At 33.1% G+C, this 19,278-nt stretch overlaps 1 protein-coding gene across 1 annotated transcript; it reads right to left on the bottom strand.

Annotated features, from left to right (window-relative positions):
* Positions 1–5,571: 5,571 nt before the first annotated feature.
* LOC144853896 (lamin-B1-like) lies at positions 5,572–17,268 on the bottom strand. The gene is made up of 10 exons (XM_078711756.1): positions 16,789–17,268; positions 11,744–11,933; positions 11,320–11,412; positions 10,926–11,096; positions 10,171–10,296; positions 9,512–9,732; positions 8,945–9,161; positions 7,965–8,189; positions 7,624–7,674; positions 5,572–6,712 (listed from the first exon to the last, which is right to left on the bottom strand). Exons 1-10 carry the CDS (start codon positions 17,166–17,168, stop codon positions 6,680–6,682), a joined length of 1,707 nt encoding a protein of 568 aa, XP_078567882.1. The 5' UTR covers positions 17,169–17,268; the 3' UTR covers positions 5,572–6,679.
* Positions 17,269–19,278: the final 2,010 nt, after the last annotated feature.

A 19,278-nucleotide genomic window follows, 5' to 3' on the forward strand; every position in this document is an offset into this window, starting at 1 on the left:
ATATTTCAAACGCAAAGAAATCCAGAAAATTACTAAAAACCTGCTTAACAATAACAATACTGTATTGTATTCTCTGGTTGCCATATCTTGTTACAAGTTGTCTTGTTTTTATACCCCGGTTAACATGTTCCATTGGTATATTACTTACATATATGAATTTCTTTTCTGGAAGTCTGGTTTTTATCAATTCTTTGACGAATCCTTTAATATATTGGTATAATTTACCTAATTTCCGAAACGCATTTTATGAAATTTGTGGAAGAAAAGGAAGTTAAAGTTACAAGATACAGAACAAGATACAGAAAGGAAAAGAAATGTTGAAGTAAAAGTTCAGGATGCAGAATTTACAGGAAGAAATTACGGGAACATTTCCGAAAATACTTACCTAAACAATTTTCCTGTTTGAAAAAGAAAATGCATCGCCTGGGCAAATTAAACATTTTTTTTCATGGACAACGTCTTTATCTGAAAACCCTGATATAAAGGGTTTGAGCCTCCTAACAGTGCTTGGATGGGGAATTTTCAAAAATTGATTACAGCTGCATAATTTCTTAATTATATAGATATTGCAGTATTACTAACTTACGCTACTGTAAGTGTGTACATGTAAAAATTAGTCTTCATTTGACATTGTACAAACAACCAAAGTGATGTACGACTGATTAGCCGCAAATATTGTTTTTATCAATCTTCATGAAATCATGACAGTCGCTAGAAGAGTTTATTAAAACATAAGGATATAAATTGGTGTTCTAATTCTTAGATCTAAGAAACTGCGAAGGAAACACAATGTTTTTATCGTGTCTTTGGCATTCGCAGATTGTGCAAACGGACTGACGTATTGTGTTTACGTCATCTTGCATTTCAATAATTACGGTACAAATATCGTTTAAACTCGCTAATGACGTCAATACTTCTTACGTCATCGCTTAACGTAAATTGTGTTGCTGTAGATCGTTATATTGCGTTAGTATACGCTCCGTTACGTTACGCTGTTGTCGTAACTACAAACCGTCAGTTTACCGTTTGCACTGCGATCAGCATTGGACCACGTGAAGCAGAGGCTATAAACTGTATAGTATCATACACAGTATCCCATATGGGATGAATGTTGCTGTTAGAAGACACGATACTGCGTGGTGTGTATTGTTACCAGACATGATACTTCGTACATCGGATGGGACAAGGCATCAACTATACAAATTCAAGACGGCGTATCTTACATGGAAGGATTCGACATTTATCGTACAATAAAGTACATAAATAAATATATAATAACTTTCTACTGTACGCACATCGTAGGGTTTAACATAGCTATACGTTGGTAATTTTTGGATATAGAAATAAAGTTTTGGTTAGGATGAAAGTCGATGAATTTCCTAAACAATTAAATTGTTTTAAGAATTATATGAGGTTTAGTACACTAAATTCTTAAATATTAATAAACCATTAATAATCATAATGTTTTGTCTCAAGATGAAAGTGAAAATAGTTTAATTTACTTGAAAATGAGATTATAACGTCAATTAATTTCAGAAATAATTGACTGTTTGAAAAATTAATTCAGTTTCATTGCTCCAAATTCTGGCATTTGTTACGAAAGTGAAATATTAATAAATCATTATTTTTCCAGCTTGAAACATTACCTAAAAAGGAGATGAATAACGATATGTCATTGTCACTTCTTCTTATTAGAATACATGTACAGCCGATTTCTCTCATTATTACGTTAAACTTCAACGTAAAAGGTTCATACAGTACCACTATGAATATGTGTACTCTTCTTCCCGTTACTATCGTTCTTTTCGTAACATTCTACTGTCCTATTAGCGGTAAGTTAACGTGCTACAATCCGTCAGTAAATGGAACTCAGCCGCTAGATTTCAGATGTCCAAAGAAATGCTACTGTAAATATTGTAAGAATGAAACGGAACAGTCATGAGTTGATTTGTTCAAATATAGAATTGAAAGCTATTCCATCGCAAGATACGGTGCCAACTGATGTTAAATATTACCATCTGGAATACAACATTATTCCGTCACTGAAGAACGACTCTTTCCAGAACTTAGCTGTTCTACGATATTTAAATATTAATAGCAACAATCTATTTTATGATAACATTGATATTAATGCATTCCGTGGTTTGCAAAAATTAACTGTTTTAACAATGGATAAGAACCAATATTTGTATAAACTTCTGCCCTGGCTTGATGATCTCGTGTCTTTAGAACAATTACATCTACAGTATTGTGGATTATCTACAATATATCCTAAGGTATTTAACAATTGCAAAAAACTAATCAAAGTTGATCTTAGAAAAAACTCTATAAACTATATTCACTCCGGAACATTCAAGAATTTACCAGTTCTTAAATATCTATATCTAAACGACAATCAGATTACCAGTATACCACGACAAGCCTTTAAAGGTTCATCCCAATTGCAAGAAATTTCTCTGGACAACAACCTGCTGACTACAATCACAGAAGACGTTGGACTCCAAATTCTGGCTCGATTACAATATCTAGATGTGGCGTACAACACATTTATGTGTGACTGTGATTTAGTGTGGTTTAGAAAATGGATTGGAACAACGAATGTTACAATCCCAGATATCAAGCATACAAAATGCAGCCCAAATCAGGGAAAAACATACATTAACATACTAGAATTTGATACTGATGAACTAATTTGTAGAAAACCTCAATTTAAGGTCCATCCATGATGTACGTATGTAAGTATTCTAAATATAACATATACTGTACCACGTTCACACGTACAAATTATAACATTGTAAACAATGTACACACCGGTATCTGCGCATATACGCGATTTCTACTAATGCGTTTTACACGATATATGAAAAAGTAGCGCATTTAAACTCATTGAAACTATCCCGGCAGATATCCATGTAACAATTTACTACTTTTGTGTTATACGTGTGAATCGGATGAAATATATACAGTATATTTTTCAGATATTTCAGACTTTCAATACCATATCGAATCTTCAGTTAAATTGATATAAATTCCATAAAATAAAAGATATCTGATTAGTCGTTTTAGATATTAAATTAGTCTTTTCCTTTCCAATGAAATCACAAATCAATGTGTTCGAGGAATTAGATTTAAAACGAAAATAATGTCATCATCATAGAATAGGATGAGATAGGATTATAAAATCACGAGTTATGGACATAATGTTACAACTACAAAATGACCTATTTAAGTATTTTGTTATTAACCTTAATTGATTGCAGTGCCAACCTTATGTTTACGGAATGTAGGCTAGAATTCCTTCTTTTTATGAATTGTTAAGAAAATCAATATATGGCCTGATGGGTTGACTAAATGCAAGCGAAAATGTTTTAGTCTTAACGATTATAAGCAACGTCTTAGCTAAGTCGAAGATGCTCTCCAGGTGGAATGCCATCCTGAGATGAGTAGTACGTAATTATTCTTGTTTATTTTATTTCATTTATGTGTAAGTTTTACTTTCTAAGGACCAGAGATTCCGAAATAAAAGATTGAATGAATGAATGAATTTGGGGGACAATACGTCTTTAAGTAAGAAAATCGACGGCCGAATAGTAATGAAAACTTTAGTTAAATACAGAGAAATACTCACTCACAAATTTCTGTTTTGCCTCGTATTTTAAGTCAAGTTATTTCTTCAGGTTCAGAATTAAAGAATGTATTTGCATAGTATAGTAAAACATGTTGGCCTTATTTTTCGACAAACTTTTCACTAATTTGTAACATATTTAACCTCGTTAGATTATTTTGTAGTAATACGTTAGACTTTTTTACTTTAAAAAACAGCAATTATAATAGCGATTTATTAAATGTAAAATTTAAAAAAACATAGGATTATAAGTGTCATTAATTGTTAATTATTTATAATTTGTTCTTAGGTTATTTTATTATGTACTATTCAATAATAACATCTTTTATTGTATGTGTTTTAATTTTCTGTATTTATTTATATGCTATACGCATTTAATTAATATCTATCGTCTGTTAATAATTTAGTATTATACTTTATAAGGCCAAGTCTAGACAAGCGAAAGCTTTTTATTTTGAGTCAGTTGAATAATTTATTATTTATCATTTTACATTTTTTGATAACATTAAGAGATATGTATGTTATAATTCTTTATTTTATTTAAGCTAAATTAAAAGAATTTATTACAATATGAATCACTGTTGCTGTTAATATGTAGGATGTTTTTAATGTGAATTTGAATAAAGGTGGCGTAAGCCACAAACAAACAATTGTCTTCAGCCCAATCACTAATTTTGTTTAAACTGATATGAATAAAATGAAAATGACCTACGACATGATAAAACAGGACAGGGTGTGGTTGTTCAGTGAATAAGCAGTCGATGTTAATATCGTAACACGGCTAGCGACAATACCAACTCCCACATTATTAGCTAAACCCTAAATAATAATGTCATGGGGTTCGAATTGTGGTCAACGATTGGATTTGAAGAAGATAGTTGGGGAGCCAGAAAGGGGTTACCTGTACCCTCTAGCAGACTATGCCAACAATGTTTTCTTGCTTCCTTATATCAATACAAATCATTTTTTTTGCTGTTAATTGGGATGCTTGGTCAGTACATGGGGTTTCTAGACACCCCAGTACAAAGGTCAAGTTAAGACTTTGCGTAACTTGGTAACTACTGTGTGTATTGGAATGTTGTTTGTGCAAAACTACTAATGCAGCTGGTGCAAAATTATAAGAATATTAGAACTTTCCAGGTTTGTCTGCACAGTACCACACTGCACAACTAAGCAGATAGAAAATACGGTAGTAATATACACATGCTATATGCAAATTAGGGAGACTGGAATATCAAATAAATTAAAATAAGTAGAATTTCAATACATCCAAATAGAGAGCTTTCAATTTGGGATGACCAAAGTTATATATTATATAACACCTAAATAAATTCCTGTCATTTGATTGGACGATTGTGGGTCACATGGCGTGCAATAGTACGCACTATTAAACGATCGTCACCTCATGCCATTATTTGTACCATTACACTCATAAACATTCATTATTTGTATATTAATTCATTGAGCACATACGGATGCGTTTCCTCACTCGATTCGTCACAAAATGAAACTCCCTATGTTGGTAAATGAAACTCTCAATGTTGGTTCCATTTATCAGCTTAATGGCAATTCTGATATACAGTATATCTAGTGCACGACTTTCACTAGTGTTTTTAACATACCAAGTACAATTAACTCATTGATGCAAGCTAGTACTAGTATAGTTGAATTATCATGCGATTCAAAACGAAAAAATTGTCAAGAAATGGTGTCAATCAAACATTTTACCACTTTTTTTTTATTAACTTTCGTCAGTATCCATGCATCATAAAGTTTACAGTGCTACAAAGGTTGCTATTCATGCTACAATATACACTCAACAATGTTAGTAACTAAAATCAAACAGAAAGTGTAAATCAAAAAATGTGAAATAAAAACAAATGGATCAGCTAAAATGGCTGGAATACAAATACACTGTAGGTTGGACTTATTTTATTTAGTACTCAAGTACTTAAGTACTGCAAGGACCCTATCTTCTTTTAAAATTAAAAATCAATTATTTACAGGGGTAAAAGTGAGCACTGAACATTGAGGTTGATATGTGCGCTTCAAAATATTAATAAAAGTAAATGTAGTACATGTGGTGAAAGTATAGCCAATTTATCAACATTATATTCAAGAAGCAGAAAATGTTTATATAAAAAATATATATACATATAGAAGCACCAGTGGTTAGCCAATACGATGAACGGATATGGAATTATCAAAAACTTCACACACATAGAATCATACAAAGGCAAGTACATATCTCTGTTGGCGCCTAGAATTTCCTAGGCCTCATGTACATTATAAAAATATTTGCATTTTTATATCTTCTTCATAATTATATGCAAGATTTCTTAAGCGCAGTAAGGAATACTGTATTGATATAAGAGAATATAAAAACGCAACAGCTTTATGAGCGGACAAGTACATGTAACTTTATTTACATCTAAGCAACACAACTACTGGCAAAACTATTTTACAGAAAATAAAATAGCTAGTAGCTAATATTATTTTCATCAAAAGCAATTATAATGTTTATCAAAAACTAAGATAAAAATATAAAATTACAGCATCCTCAACCAAATTTGTATATAAAAAGTTAACAATGAGTTGAAGACATCATATTGTCCATTTTTGTAGTGCAGATATTAGGGTTCTTCCAAAAAATGTTACGCAATGATGGAAATAAGCAATAATATTTAGTTTATTTTTCAAATTAGTGTTTAGTACTTTGTTTGGTAAAATGTTGCTCACCATTATATTATTGTATTTCAAAACTACTCTTTATAATTTATTCAGTGATCATGTATCAGCAGGTAACAGCTCCAATAGCAGACTGGATTGTACCCATATAAATTCATACAATAAAATCCAATAAACTAGCAAGGTTCAATTGGTCTGCAAATTATCCGAGGTGGTTCTAAATTAGATTTTTTGAGGTGGTTAAAACATTAATATAAAAGACTAAATGGGTTAGTTAGAGATAGTGTATATTCTTTGGTGATGAGGTACTGTCTTGTCTTGTTCCATCTGCCTACTTCAATCATTATTAAAATCTTATAAAATTGTTTACATCAAAATACACTTGGAACTTTCTCCTTCCTAAAAATGAAAAAAATTAATTCAATGTTAAGTTTTGTCTACACTATTAAACTAGTTTGACCCAAAAAAGTGATGTACTTAAATATGGTGATGGTGATATACCCAAATATTGTAGTGATATAACATCATCGTGTCCATATATCACAATATGTCACAACAAAATTGACAGAGCTTTATAATGGTCTATTATACAATCATACAATATGGTACAAAATTGGGAAGGTAGATAGATGATGATCCAGTCAAGTTAGGAATGTAGAATAAGAAAATTCTGGATCTGGGACTTTCTAGCTGTAAACCAAAGCCAAGCTTAGGGAAATATATATTACCTTGAGAAAAATATCATTCCAAAGTGGATTTGAAATCTTATATTTCACCGATATCTGTTATATTATATAGTCAAATATCAGTAGAATAACTGTTGGGTCGGCTAGGCCTAGCCTAAATAAATAAGCCTGCATAGTTAGTAGTAGCGTTCACCTTACCTTGCATAGAATGAACGTATAAAGGGAAATAATTACTAATTTAATGATTCCTTCTCAAAGTTCCCGCACATACCAGGTTACTCCTGCGAGTATTGACCAATCTCAAACGATCTTTTGTCTATCTATAGAGGCCGCACAACAAAAAGAGGGCACCATATATGCATAGTTTAGTTGAAATGTTTATTTTGAGTATTCATATGGCCCACAGCTATAACCTTGTCGTGTGACTAGACGTGTTTTTGAGAGTTGGAGTTCAAACTCCAGTGGTATGTTGGATTTTTTATTTGTCGTCAAACGCGAGTTGCTACACAATAATTTAATAATCTGCAAGGAAATCTAATGTTTATGATCATTGGGATGGTAGTCATGTGATGCCATTTCAATCAATCACGTTCACATAGCCTATATAATATAAACAAATCTTACTGTATTATCACTATAGTTGTATTCTTTCTTCAATGATCGGGTAGCAACAGCCTAAACAAATAAACAATTGTATTATTTTAGTACAAACAATCTTAGGACAGATACATACATGTACAGAATGTTCATGCTTTTATCTTTGTATTGAATATTTGATGCATTCCTTTGTTTATCAAGGACCCTTAATGATAGGTTTCCTCACTGAAACTGGACAGGTCACCCTTAATAAATAAATGCTCATCATTGGTCATCATAAAATACAATTTTTCATTTTGTTTCAAAAGATTTAAAAATACAAAATTCTTAATAAATAAAAATCAGGATTTGTTGGGGTTAAACCTTACCTCTCCAGTATTATCCTGTAAGGTAGCTGAAACTTCATCTCCAGTCCCCCATGAAGGCTTATTCTTAGCCACAAGGTCAGATGGTGGGTTACTGGCATGGCCACTTCCGGACGACCAGACGGTCACTTCTTGGTCGCCTTTTAGTACGTACTTGCTTCCAAATTTATATGTCACCTCATCATTGCCAACAGAACACTTTAGTAGCCAACCTCCTAGTGCTTGGTCCTACAAAAAAATAATAATAATAAACTTTTACTTGGCTATCTATCTACAAGCTTCAATATCACATGTGAATTTAGTAATAGAAGTGTTTTTTTATTTGGCTCAATTGTCTGGTTCTCGAATCTAACTCAAAGAGAATAAACAAACTAGCTAAAATTGTAAAAGTGGGCCAGTAAAATAATCGGCATTAGCCTTGAACCTCTTATTTCACTTCATGAAAGGGACATCCTAAAAACTGTCAATAAAATTTGTCAAGATCCCGATCACCCTCAAATAAATTCTATAAGCTTAGCCGAACTGGTAGACTGATCACTCTGAATCAAAACACTAAACATTGCTGACAATCATTTGTTTATAATTCTATTCATGTATTTAATAGCAAGTTTGTTATATCTCTGTAATTTCTTTGTTATTGTATTTATTTCAAATGTAAATCAACCAACCAAATTTCATTTGTACCTTGTTGTAAAAAATAACAATAAATACTATCGTATCGTAATTTGTAACACCGAATCATAATCTGGTAACAATTGTGATATAAATATAGTTTAAAGATATTTTATATAGGTTATATAATTTTGTATAATGACATTAGTATGAATTCTCACTAAAAAAACTTAATACTGAGCCAAACCCAAAAATCAATCATGCATGCGATGTTAAACTAAACAAATAAACATAACAATTTGTTAAAAGCCTAAACCATTATATAGAAACTGAAACAAAATTATTACAAACTGAAAACAAAAATACACTACCGTTTCTGTGTTGTTTTTCAACTTGATAAACTTGCCATCTGTGCAGACATCCGCAATAGATACTGACCCACTGTAATGGTCACTCTGGACAAGGCTGGAGGCGTCTTGGACACGTCTACGTTTAGCACGAAGTTGACGAATTGGTGTCTGGGTTCTAGCAGAGGCTCTCTTTTGAGATCTGGACTGGCTTCTTGGTGGGGATGGTGTAATATTCAATCTAAACCAGATTTAAATCCAAAGTTAAAAACAATTATGCTGCAAAATATTGCAATAAGAAAATACACAGGCAAAAATAGAATCACTTTATTGTTGAAGTTTATATAATACTATTACTAAATAGTGTAAAAGCAGACAAGTTTACTTACAGTTAATAGTATAATTAAACAATTTTGGGGGTGGGGGGGAAATTAAAGTAAAGAGAACATTAAAAATATCTTAATGTTGAGGAGGGGGAGGGGGAGAGGAGGAGAAAGGGAATTTAGTGGAAAATGCAGAGATACATGCAGAAGCCTTCTCCCCTTCTAAATCCGCCACGGTCTCTGTATAATACATTCATTGTGGACTTACCTAACCTCCTCTGCTTCCAGAAGGTTATTATAAGCCGCAAGCTCGGCATCAAGCGACACTTTGGTTGCTAGCAGTGTCTCGTACTCGGATAGCTGCACGCGGATTTGCTCTCGGAGGGAAGAAAGTTCATCGTCACGGTCATTCAACGACAATTGGAAGTTGTCGCGGTTCTCCTTGTTCTGCTTCTCTAAACTCTTAATTCTCTTGTTCAAAGCATCGATCTATATAAAGGAAAGAGAAATTAAGATTGTTATACTATAATCTTATAACCTAAATCAATATGAACATCTACTTACATACTAGCAAAATAGGTGGTCCCACCCGAATCTATTTCGTTATATTTTATAAAGGTCTGTTGATGTTGGCCATGTTTTTCTATTTCTGGAAGTCTTAGGATGCTTGCTGTGCAGTTTAGCAAGATTTATCTAAATTAAAACTAAATGTACCCGAACTAAAATAAAAATTTCTCTGGACAAAATCTTTGGGCATACCTCAAAAACACAGATCTATTGTGAGATACATGCATGTCTATATTAAATTAAAAGCACTGAATATAAATTAGTTATCAAAATTATATGAACCACATCTTAACTCTGTATACACTATCAAACTAGCATTTTTTTTGTCACATAAAGTTTGATAGTACTATATATACTTACTTCAGCATCCAATTCGGCTTTGTCTTTCTCAAGCTTATTGTTGGCAAGTCTGACTTCACGGAGCTCTTCTTGCGCAGCAGACGCAGTCTTGCGTTGCTGTTCTGCAATACGCTTCAGGTCATCTAACTGCAAACGCAAAAAAACAACAGCACTAAGAAAACAATTAACATTTACAGGGTGTTATATAAAGGACCAATAGACTGCTAACATTATTGAAAAGGTGTTCTATAAAGGACCATAGACAGTTAACATTATTGACAGGGTGTTTTATAAAGGACCAATAGACAGTTAACATTATTGACAGGGTGTTTTATAAAGGACCAATAGACAGTTAACATTATTGACATGGTGTTCTACTGTATAAAGCACCAATAGACAGTTAACATTATTGACAATGTGTTCTATAAAGGACCAATAGACCTTGCTAACATTATTGAAAAGGTGTTATATAAAGGACCATAGACAGTTAACATTATTGACATGGTGTTCTACTGTATAAAGCACCAATAGACAGTTAACATTATTGACAATGTGTTCTATAAAGGACCAATAGACTGCTAACATTATTGAAAAGGTGTTCTATAAAGGACCATAGACAGTTAACATTATTGATCAATAGGCGATTGTAAAAGATTGCCACTAGTGATAATCAACATGATGATTGTGGGAACTTACAACGATAAATAGAACCTAATTTTGGTTAGTAATCAAACTAATCAAATCCAAATTAATTCACACTTGCGTTATTAACTCACCTTGCCGATGTAAACCTTTTCGGTCTCAACGCGCAAGTTCTCGATGTGCTCCTCATGCTCTTCCCGGATATCCTCCAAACGATCTACAAGAAGGCTTTCATACTCCACACGTCTACGATTGTCAATTTCGGTAATATCCTCTTGTCTACGTGTTCTTGACTTTGTCAGCTCCTGAAATAACAATGGTATCATTTTAGAAATGCCTCATAACTAATAAAAGGTGCTTATGCAGCCTCATGTTCAAATGATAAATGTGTTGCTATATTTCGTGAGTGTATATCACATTAATCAAGACACTGGTGGTTTTTTTAAATAGTAATTCCCACTTTTGTTACAATCATTTTCAGTTAGAAAAAACTACCAACCTCAATTTTTAAAATATAATAAAGCTCACCTCTTTGTAAACATTTTGTTTAAATGCCAATTCTTCTTTCAAACTCTGAAGTCGATTCTCAAGATCAACACGTAGCACGGTTTCTTCTTCCACCTAAAAAAATAAACATTTTGTTATTTATTTTTGTAAAGGATTTAGTTTTGCATGGTTTCAATATAAACTATAAATACTACATTCAAAATATTTGGTATTGCTCTAACTTAATAATAAAAAAATAAAAAAAATGTATGTTCTGTTACTAGATAGCTGATACATGTCTAACAGGTAGGCCATCTTTAACCTCTAATGTGTAAAGATACAGTAACAAAGAATTTCAACCCTGTGGTGAGAAGTTCAACCATAGTAAAACAGCTGACCAAACGGCAAAAATATTGGCTATATGGCTTAATAGGAGAACAATTTTAAACGGTTCAATAATATTCACCTGTTTCTTAGCAACAGTCAATTGCTTCTCTCTGTTTTGTAGATTCTTTTTCAAGTCATTGTTCTCAGACTCTAGTTGGCGGTTCTCACTCATAATAGACTTAAGACGGGCGTCCTTGTCTGCAAGTGAGCCCTCAAGGTTATGCATCTTCTTCATGGTGGACGCATGTTCCTTCTCAAGCTTGTGAAATCTATTTTAAAAGACAAATTTAATGTTGCTCATTTGTACTATTAATTAACTGTAACTAATTAATGATGACAATGAGTAACAATAAAAACTTTCTTTGACCACAAAATTGGTCATTTCTAACTTTGACTGAATGTACTGTAAATTACAACTACTGGACTATACAGTGTAGCATTATCAATATTATATTTTGGTTTATTTTTCTTCAAAACTAATTTTTTAATTATTTGCAGTATCAGTCAGTACTGTGGCACTGTACTAAAATAATACCCAAACTGCAGTAAACAAATAAAAGAGATATATTTCTTTATCTAACTGTACACACACAGTACACTTTTTAGTTATCCGCTTGGTATACCAAGCGGATAACTCCTTGTTATTGTATGAGATCAATATTTTTTTTCTGTATTATTCTTCTTTCCTTCCTTCCTTTTTGTGAGTCGTGTTTCTCTAAAATATGTAAACATAACATTTCATAACTTTGACAACATATGGGCATTTACGTGAAGTTGTGCACCTCCTATTTTTGAATGACGTCATAGTTGCGCAACGTGACTTACGCGCAATTTTATGAATTTCAATGATTGATTATAGATTAAAAGCCAAAAGTCATTTAGTATTGACACTTTGACAAAATTTAAGTCATATCAGGGGCAAACTTTCTACGGATTAAAAATGGCATGTTTCACAAGAAGTTACGCGCGCACGCGCATTTAAAATTTCAAAATGCGCAAAATTAATTTCTAATCAACTTTTTATGCGTTTCTTGTCATTTTGAGCATGTCAAAAATTCCCACGGGCGCGCAATTTTTTACGCACGCGGTGCGCACGTAGCGTTAAAAACATATTTTTTTCTCTTGAATTATATTTTTCAAGTCTTTCCTAGTAATTTTGAAAACAATTTAGACCTTTTCCAGTTTAAATAACGCCATACGAACACGTTGAATAAGACAATTCGTGCGCGTTTTTTATGAAAAAGCTTAAAAAATCGTCAAAATTATGTCTTTTTTTAAACAGTCATAGTTTCTAAAGTAAACCGTGAACCGTTTATTTTTATTACAAAATCTAGAAGTTGATGAGTTGTAGATATCGGATCATGCATCGATAAGGCTAAAAAAACATTGTGACGTCATCGTATGGCCACACGAATGTAAAATATAGGATTTTTGTCTCTTTCGTTATTGCTCATCACATTCAATAGAGCGCATCACGCTTATCTGTATTCCTTTTTCTCCTAAATTTATATATTGTGTAGGTCAATCAACTTTCTTTAGCATGAGATAAAAATATTTTAATTTTTATGACGTCATCATGCCTAAAAATTTTAATTACGTGGGTCATTAATTTCATCTTTACAGTAAATTTTAATCTGTAATAGCTCGTAAGAATAAAATGTGATAATCACGATTAAAACTTTTTCTGGAAGCTATTGGATTGTAGATACGAATTCATGTAAACATTTTGCCAATCGGATGTTGTGACGTCATCATATGGCCAGTTGAATAAAAAAAGTCGTATTTTCATATTTTGCGTAATAGTTCATCACATTTAAAAGGGTGCGCATCTATATTTTACGTATTCAAATTACTTCTACACGTTAATATGTTGTTCCTGAGATAATTTCCTTCAGAAATTGCTATTTAAGTGTTTCATTTTGATACCGTCGCCATGTTAAAAATTGGAATAAATGGCGGGTCCCGTAATTTCACCTATTCTACACTGTATGTAATATGTATACAGATTATACTGTTTGCATGTATATACTATATGACACAAATTGACAGAATTCAGCACTAACAGCATATCATATTCTTCAGTTCTTGTCATAATGCCATAATCTTTATCTGTGTGCAATATTCCAACGTATGACGTGCACGTGGCGTTTGTCGTTGTGCGGATAACTAACTCGTCAAAGTGACGAGTTTCATGTCTAGTTTTATTTTCATATTCTTAATCATACAGTTACTGCTGTTGGCTTAAGCAATAACCACTACACAGGATACTGCAGACATGTTTAAAGGGGGGTTCCGGGTTTAAAATGAATAGTAAAAAATGTAAAATATATTTGTTTGTCTCTTGAACGGTAAAAGTTTCAATTTATATAAGCGCCCAGTGAAGCAGAACGAAGGCTGTGAAATGAGGCCAGATTACAAGTGCAGCTACGGCGATATGACGCTGTGTTACAGAATAGGAAATTCGTGAAATAGTCAATCTTCCGACGACTCGTTATCATTAACCATATCAATTACTTTTGTAAAATTATACTTATCTGATGTAATTTTAGTCGGTCTTTCCATTTATAAAGTCAATTTTCTATGAAAATTCATCAAAACAGTGAAAAATTAGATATGTTTGCACTTTACGTTTGCCGATTTTCGCACTGACTTAGGGAAAGCCTTCAAAATCAATGAAGCGTAACGTATACATTCCTGCTGAGCGAGGTGAGCGAGACGACGATACACGTGCTCTCTCCGCCCATGCCTGGCATCGTCACGTGATAAGCAGATACAGTATACAATACCAAACTGGTCGGGTCGAGTATACCCCGTCTATATCACAACATGAACGATGTACAGTATTTGATTGAAGGTCGACTCGACCTACCGGAATGGTATAGATAATATAGCTCGAATGAGAGAGTTGGAATATTTGTAAACATAAGTATTGCTAATTTTAACAAGTGTAGCCTATAGTAAAAGGCCTGGTAGTATCAATTCGCATAGGGTCTACTACACTAGCTAGCTCAATTTTTAACTGGGCCGGATCGGCTAGGTCTCCTTCCTACTACCTGGTCTACTTGCTTGATGCAGTATCCGCTTTTTTGGAGAGTAAACTAGGCCTATTTTAGGCCTACTTAGACGATCGGGACACCATACGTGCGGACGGCGATCGGACCTTGTTTTGCCTCAATATTTACAGCCGATTTTGTAGAATGTATTAGGTTTAGATTGTTTAGGAGTTTGGTTGATAGGATGGGCTTGGAATCCACTGAGTTTTGTTATTTATGGGCCAATCGTTTAGTAGTAGGCTAGCTAGGCCCACGATGGGCCCCATCGTGGCATGGAATCCCTACGGTCAGAATGGCTCTCACCCATGAAAAAAAATGATTTAGGCTAGGCCTAGCCTAGTACGTGAAGCCGATATTGATAATACGATCTGTACTATTCGAGGTATAAAAATAGTATATAATTTATGACTCCGTAATCTGTACTAAATTTTGTATTTCATTAAATGTCAAATAAATATATGCTACTACTGTTATTATTACATTTTAGGCCTAGCTTAGAAAATCTACAAAAAATGTATTTCACAATGATCGGGTGGTCGTCGTTTGACAGGGGGAGAGAGATGTAAATTAGTTGACAAACACAACGTACATGACGTCGCGAGTTTGGAATCCACTGACGTGATTTTGTGAATATCTCATGAATATTAATGAGCTTCCCTAAGCTGCTGAAAATCAGACTTTCCATGAATTTACCCTAAAATGTATATGAAATTTAATTTTTTAATTTCTCGTTATTACTTCTTCATTCTGACATGTCTATATTGTTATAATATTTTTTATTTAATAAATAAACGATATTTAAAAGCAATTTTAAACCCAGAATCCCCCTTTAAATACTGTACATATACTCAAGTACACATTTCTACGAATTGAAATCGTTTTCACTGTATGCGGTGGTAATTTAAATCCCCTACTTTCTTATGTATACCGAGTAGTGTGTGGGTAATATTACCACAAAAAAATCCCCAATTCCACTCTGATGCAGGAAGCTATTCCTCTGCCTAAAGAGGATGTCCATCAAGCCACTTCCTTTCTTACAATAGGCTGATTAACAGACATTTTAAGTAACAACATCAAGGAAATTCAGTACTAAAACACTTGCGTTGCATGGGCTTACACCCGAATCACTTTATTTTAATTACTCTGACCTATAAAGGGTGCAGTCAAGCGAATGACCGTAGGATGGAAACATTTAAATTTTAATTCACTAGGTTTGAAAGAATACCTTTCAAAAGAATATTGTTGTAATTATTTATTATTATTTGAAATGTGACCTTGATTTTTTTGTAAATAAATTTATTTACAATACACACAAAATGAGTAATGCTGCCACACCTGAAAAATGTGTATTATTTTTTAATTATGATTTGTTTGGAGGAATTTTACTTTATTTTCATTCAATATTCAGTTATTTGAAAAGCACTTAGTTTCAATAGATGTTTTAACACCCACCTCCCCTTGTTATACAGTACATGGCATAATTTCATCATCATGTGTGAGTGATAATTAATACACGGTACCGTATCTTTAGCCATAACGTAATTAATAATCATTATTTTGGGGTTAGGTTGATACTGTATAGTGATGGATAGATTATTATTCTGCCGTTAAGTAGCTTTGACTTTTAAAATTTTGATTTTGTGGAATGAATATAAAAAAAGTATGATTATGATGAAACAAACAAATAGCAACATACAATGGATGTGATTTAATAGTACCCACTTAAATTGTAAGTGGGTATTGTAATGTAATACAACAAAAACTGTATTATGTAACAGTACAATGGGTATTGTAATAAACAATGAACAACTTTGCATAAACAGCTAATGTATTGATTGTACTTTCCTTATACTGGCTGCAGTTTGATAGTAATTTTCCATTTATAAAGAAGGAGTGCCAAAAAAACAATGTTTTAGATCATTCATCTACCTACCTAGGCCTAATAAATTTCATAAAACTATCCTAATAATAATAATTCAGATATTACTTTAGGCCTAGGTATCTATCAAAATGGAAAAAAAATCATCAACTGGTTGGCATTCATTGCCGCATTGATTTGTAACTTTTTTACCTTCCTTTGAATTCATCAAGCTCCTGCGAATACCTTCCAACGTCGATTTCTAGCCTTGCTTTCTCTTTAGATGTTTCATCTAGTAGCCTTCTGGCATCATTAAGTTCTGCTTCATAAAGACCTTTGATACTGGTTATCTCTTGTGTATGCTCTTCAACAATGGTCGTAACACGAGATTGTAGGCCTGAGTTTTCAACCTCTAGCGAGTGGATCTTGTCAATGTACACCGCCAATCTGTTGTTCAGATTCACAAGATCTTCCTTCTCTTGATGCCGGCTAGTTTGAGTTGGGCTAAGAGGGGTTCCTGGAGTTCGTGTGGAACTACTTCTGTATTCTTTCCGAACTGTAGTAGTTTTTTGAGACCTCGTTTGGCTAGCCATCTTGAAAATACTGTACTTTCCAAGTAAAATAACAATACTAAAACAGCAACAAGCCCAGCCTAAAACAAACTCGCGGCGTGCAAGCGGCGACGAGACAGCGTCCCCGGAAGTTGAAAAGCAACGCTATGTCATATGACACGTGTAAGCCAATCACAAACATGTAAAAAAGTTGGTTCCCGCGAAATCTTTAAGACTTTTTTTGGGTGGGGTTAAGAGGGTTTACAGTGCTAATTTGTATAAATTATGACTGAATAATGCTTTATTTACACTAATAATGTGCCTATATGATCATTTACTTTGGTAGGCATATGTATGGCACATAGCACGCACGTATTGTATACATTTTACATTGAAACTTGTTCCAATTTACCAACGTTTTAAAAATCAATATTTGTTTCACTTTAAAAAGTTATCCCTTTCTTTTAAATTTCAGTTAAACATTTACGAATTTAATATAAATGAAAATATTAAAAAGTAAAGCAGCATTTCAGATAGAGTTATGTTAACACAAAACTGTTCAAGACATTATGTAGACCTACAATATTTACTAGACCACATTTATTGCTTAAACTATGCTAAACTATTGTTTTATGACACAGGGATAAACATGTTTGCCGCCCTCTCTAAATTAATGCGTTTCGAAACTTTATGACAAAATAATATGCTTTAACAGTATAGGCCTGCCTTTAAATATAATAATTATAATTAGTGATATCAAGGAAGCATTTTCCGGTATAATATTGTTTCATATTAATTTGGTAATTGTGGTTATTGTTACGACAAAAACAAAATGACGAGGACTATTTCTGGTGGTAGAAGAGATGAATGGATGAATTTAAAATAAATCAGAATCTGGAAAAGTAAATAGCGCCACCACTTCTGTTGTCAATCCTCTTACACATTAACGAGCCCTGTATTTAGCCGAGTTTTATAATTAATTTTTAATTAAAGAATATTAATTCAGTCCGATCCTAAATCATTGTTGTATTTCTCTAGGCTACGAAATATCTAAGCTAATCTAAATAATAAAAATTTGAATCATACGAGCGCCATGAATATAAAACAGACGAAGAGTTAAATCTATGTCCTTGTAAAATTATGTCATAAAAAAACATAATTTCAAAAAAAACCATAATTCTAAACGAAGTACTACAGCCCATGGTTAAATTAGGTAATTGTCTTTAAGTCAGTTGACTGTTGCATATAATTCTATGTCAAACGGCCCTGCGCTCTGATCAGTGGCGCCCAATTAGTTATACCGAATAATTAATATAAATACAGGTAATTAGGATTTTAATCAACTTGTCGCCGACTACATAATATAAAGCAACTGGGAGCATGCACTACATGTAAGTTACGAACACTGCAAATTAGTGCACACTATGTCAAAATTCCCATTCATTATTTTAGCCTAGAATTATTAAAAACATTTTTGTGTGGAAAAGTGTCGTGGGACTTGTTGTACAGCTTTGTTATGGGGTAACAACATGATTAATGGTTGTTTCCCGTATATTTCACTCTGCCCGGCCTTAAAATTACCACTGAGTTTGAGTTAATACGGGAAGGGTCCAACACTAAATACCAGGGGGAGGCATATACTTTTGGCATGTTACGATTTTTCATAAACATTATTATTATTATTTTGATTATTATGACTCCTGTTGACATTCCATGGCATTCTATAAAATGTTTGTCTCAGAAAGAATAGAATGTTTGTTTGGTCCGTCATTCATGGTAAATTATATTGTATAAAAAAAACCAATGACACAAATCGATAATGCACGCGATGCCAAGTGTAATAATAAGAAGAATTTGTATTTCTTTTTTTTTATAGGAATACTTTCTATATAAAACGTTATTTTTCAAGACTAAATCAACTATTTAAATCCATAGTACTATTTAAGCAGTCGTTCCGAATGGTTAGGCCCGAAATGTGGCGTTGGCGTCCCGAGCTCGGGGGCGTGGTCTGTTGGCCATGAACTTTCTCCGCGGGTGCATACCGCCATTCTAGGCTAGCTATTTAAAATCAAACTTAGCCTCTGCAAAAGCCATTTATCGCCGGGTCATTGACGCTACTTGACTACGAAGAATGCGCTCTCATTGCTCGGAA

This window comes from Antedon bifida, chromosome 10 (genome assembly GCF_963402885.1).
Source record: "Antedon bifida chromosome 10, ecAntBifi1.1, whole genome shotgun sequence".
Lineage (NCBI taxonomy): Eukaryota > Metazoa > Echinodermata > Crinoidea > Comatulida > Antedonidae > Antedon > Antedon bifida.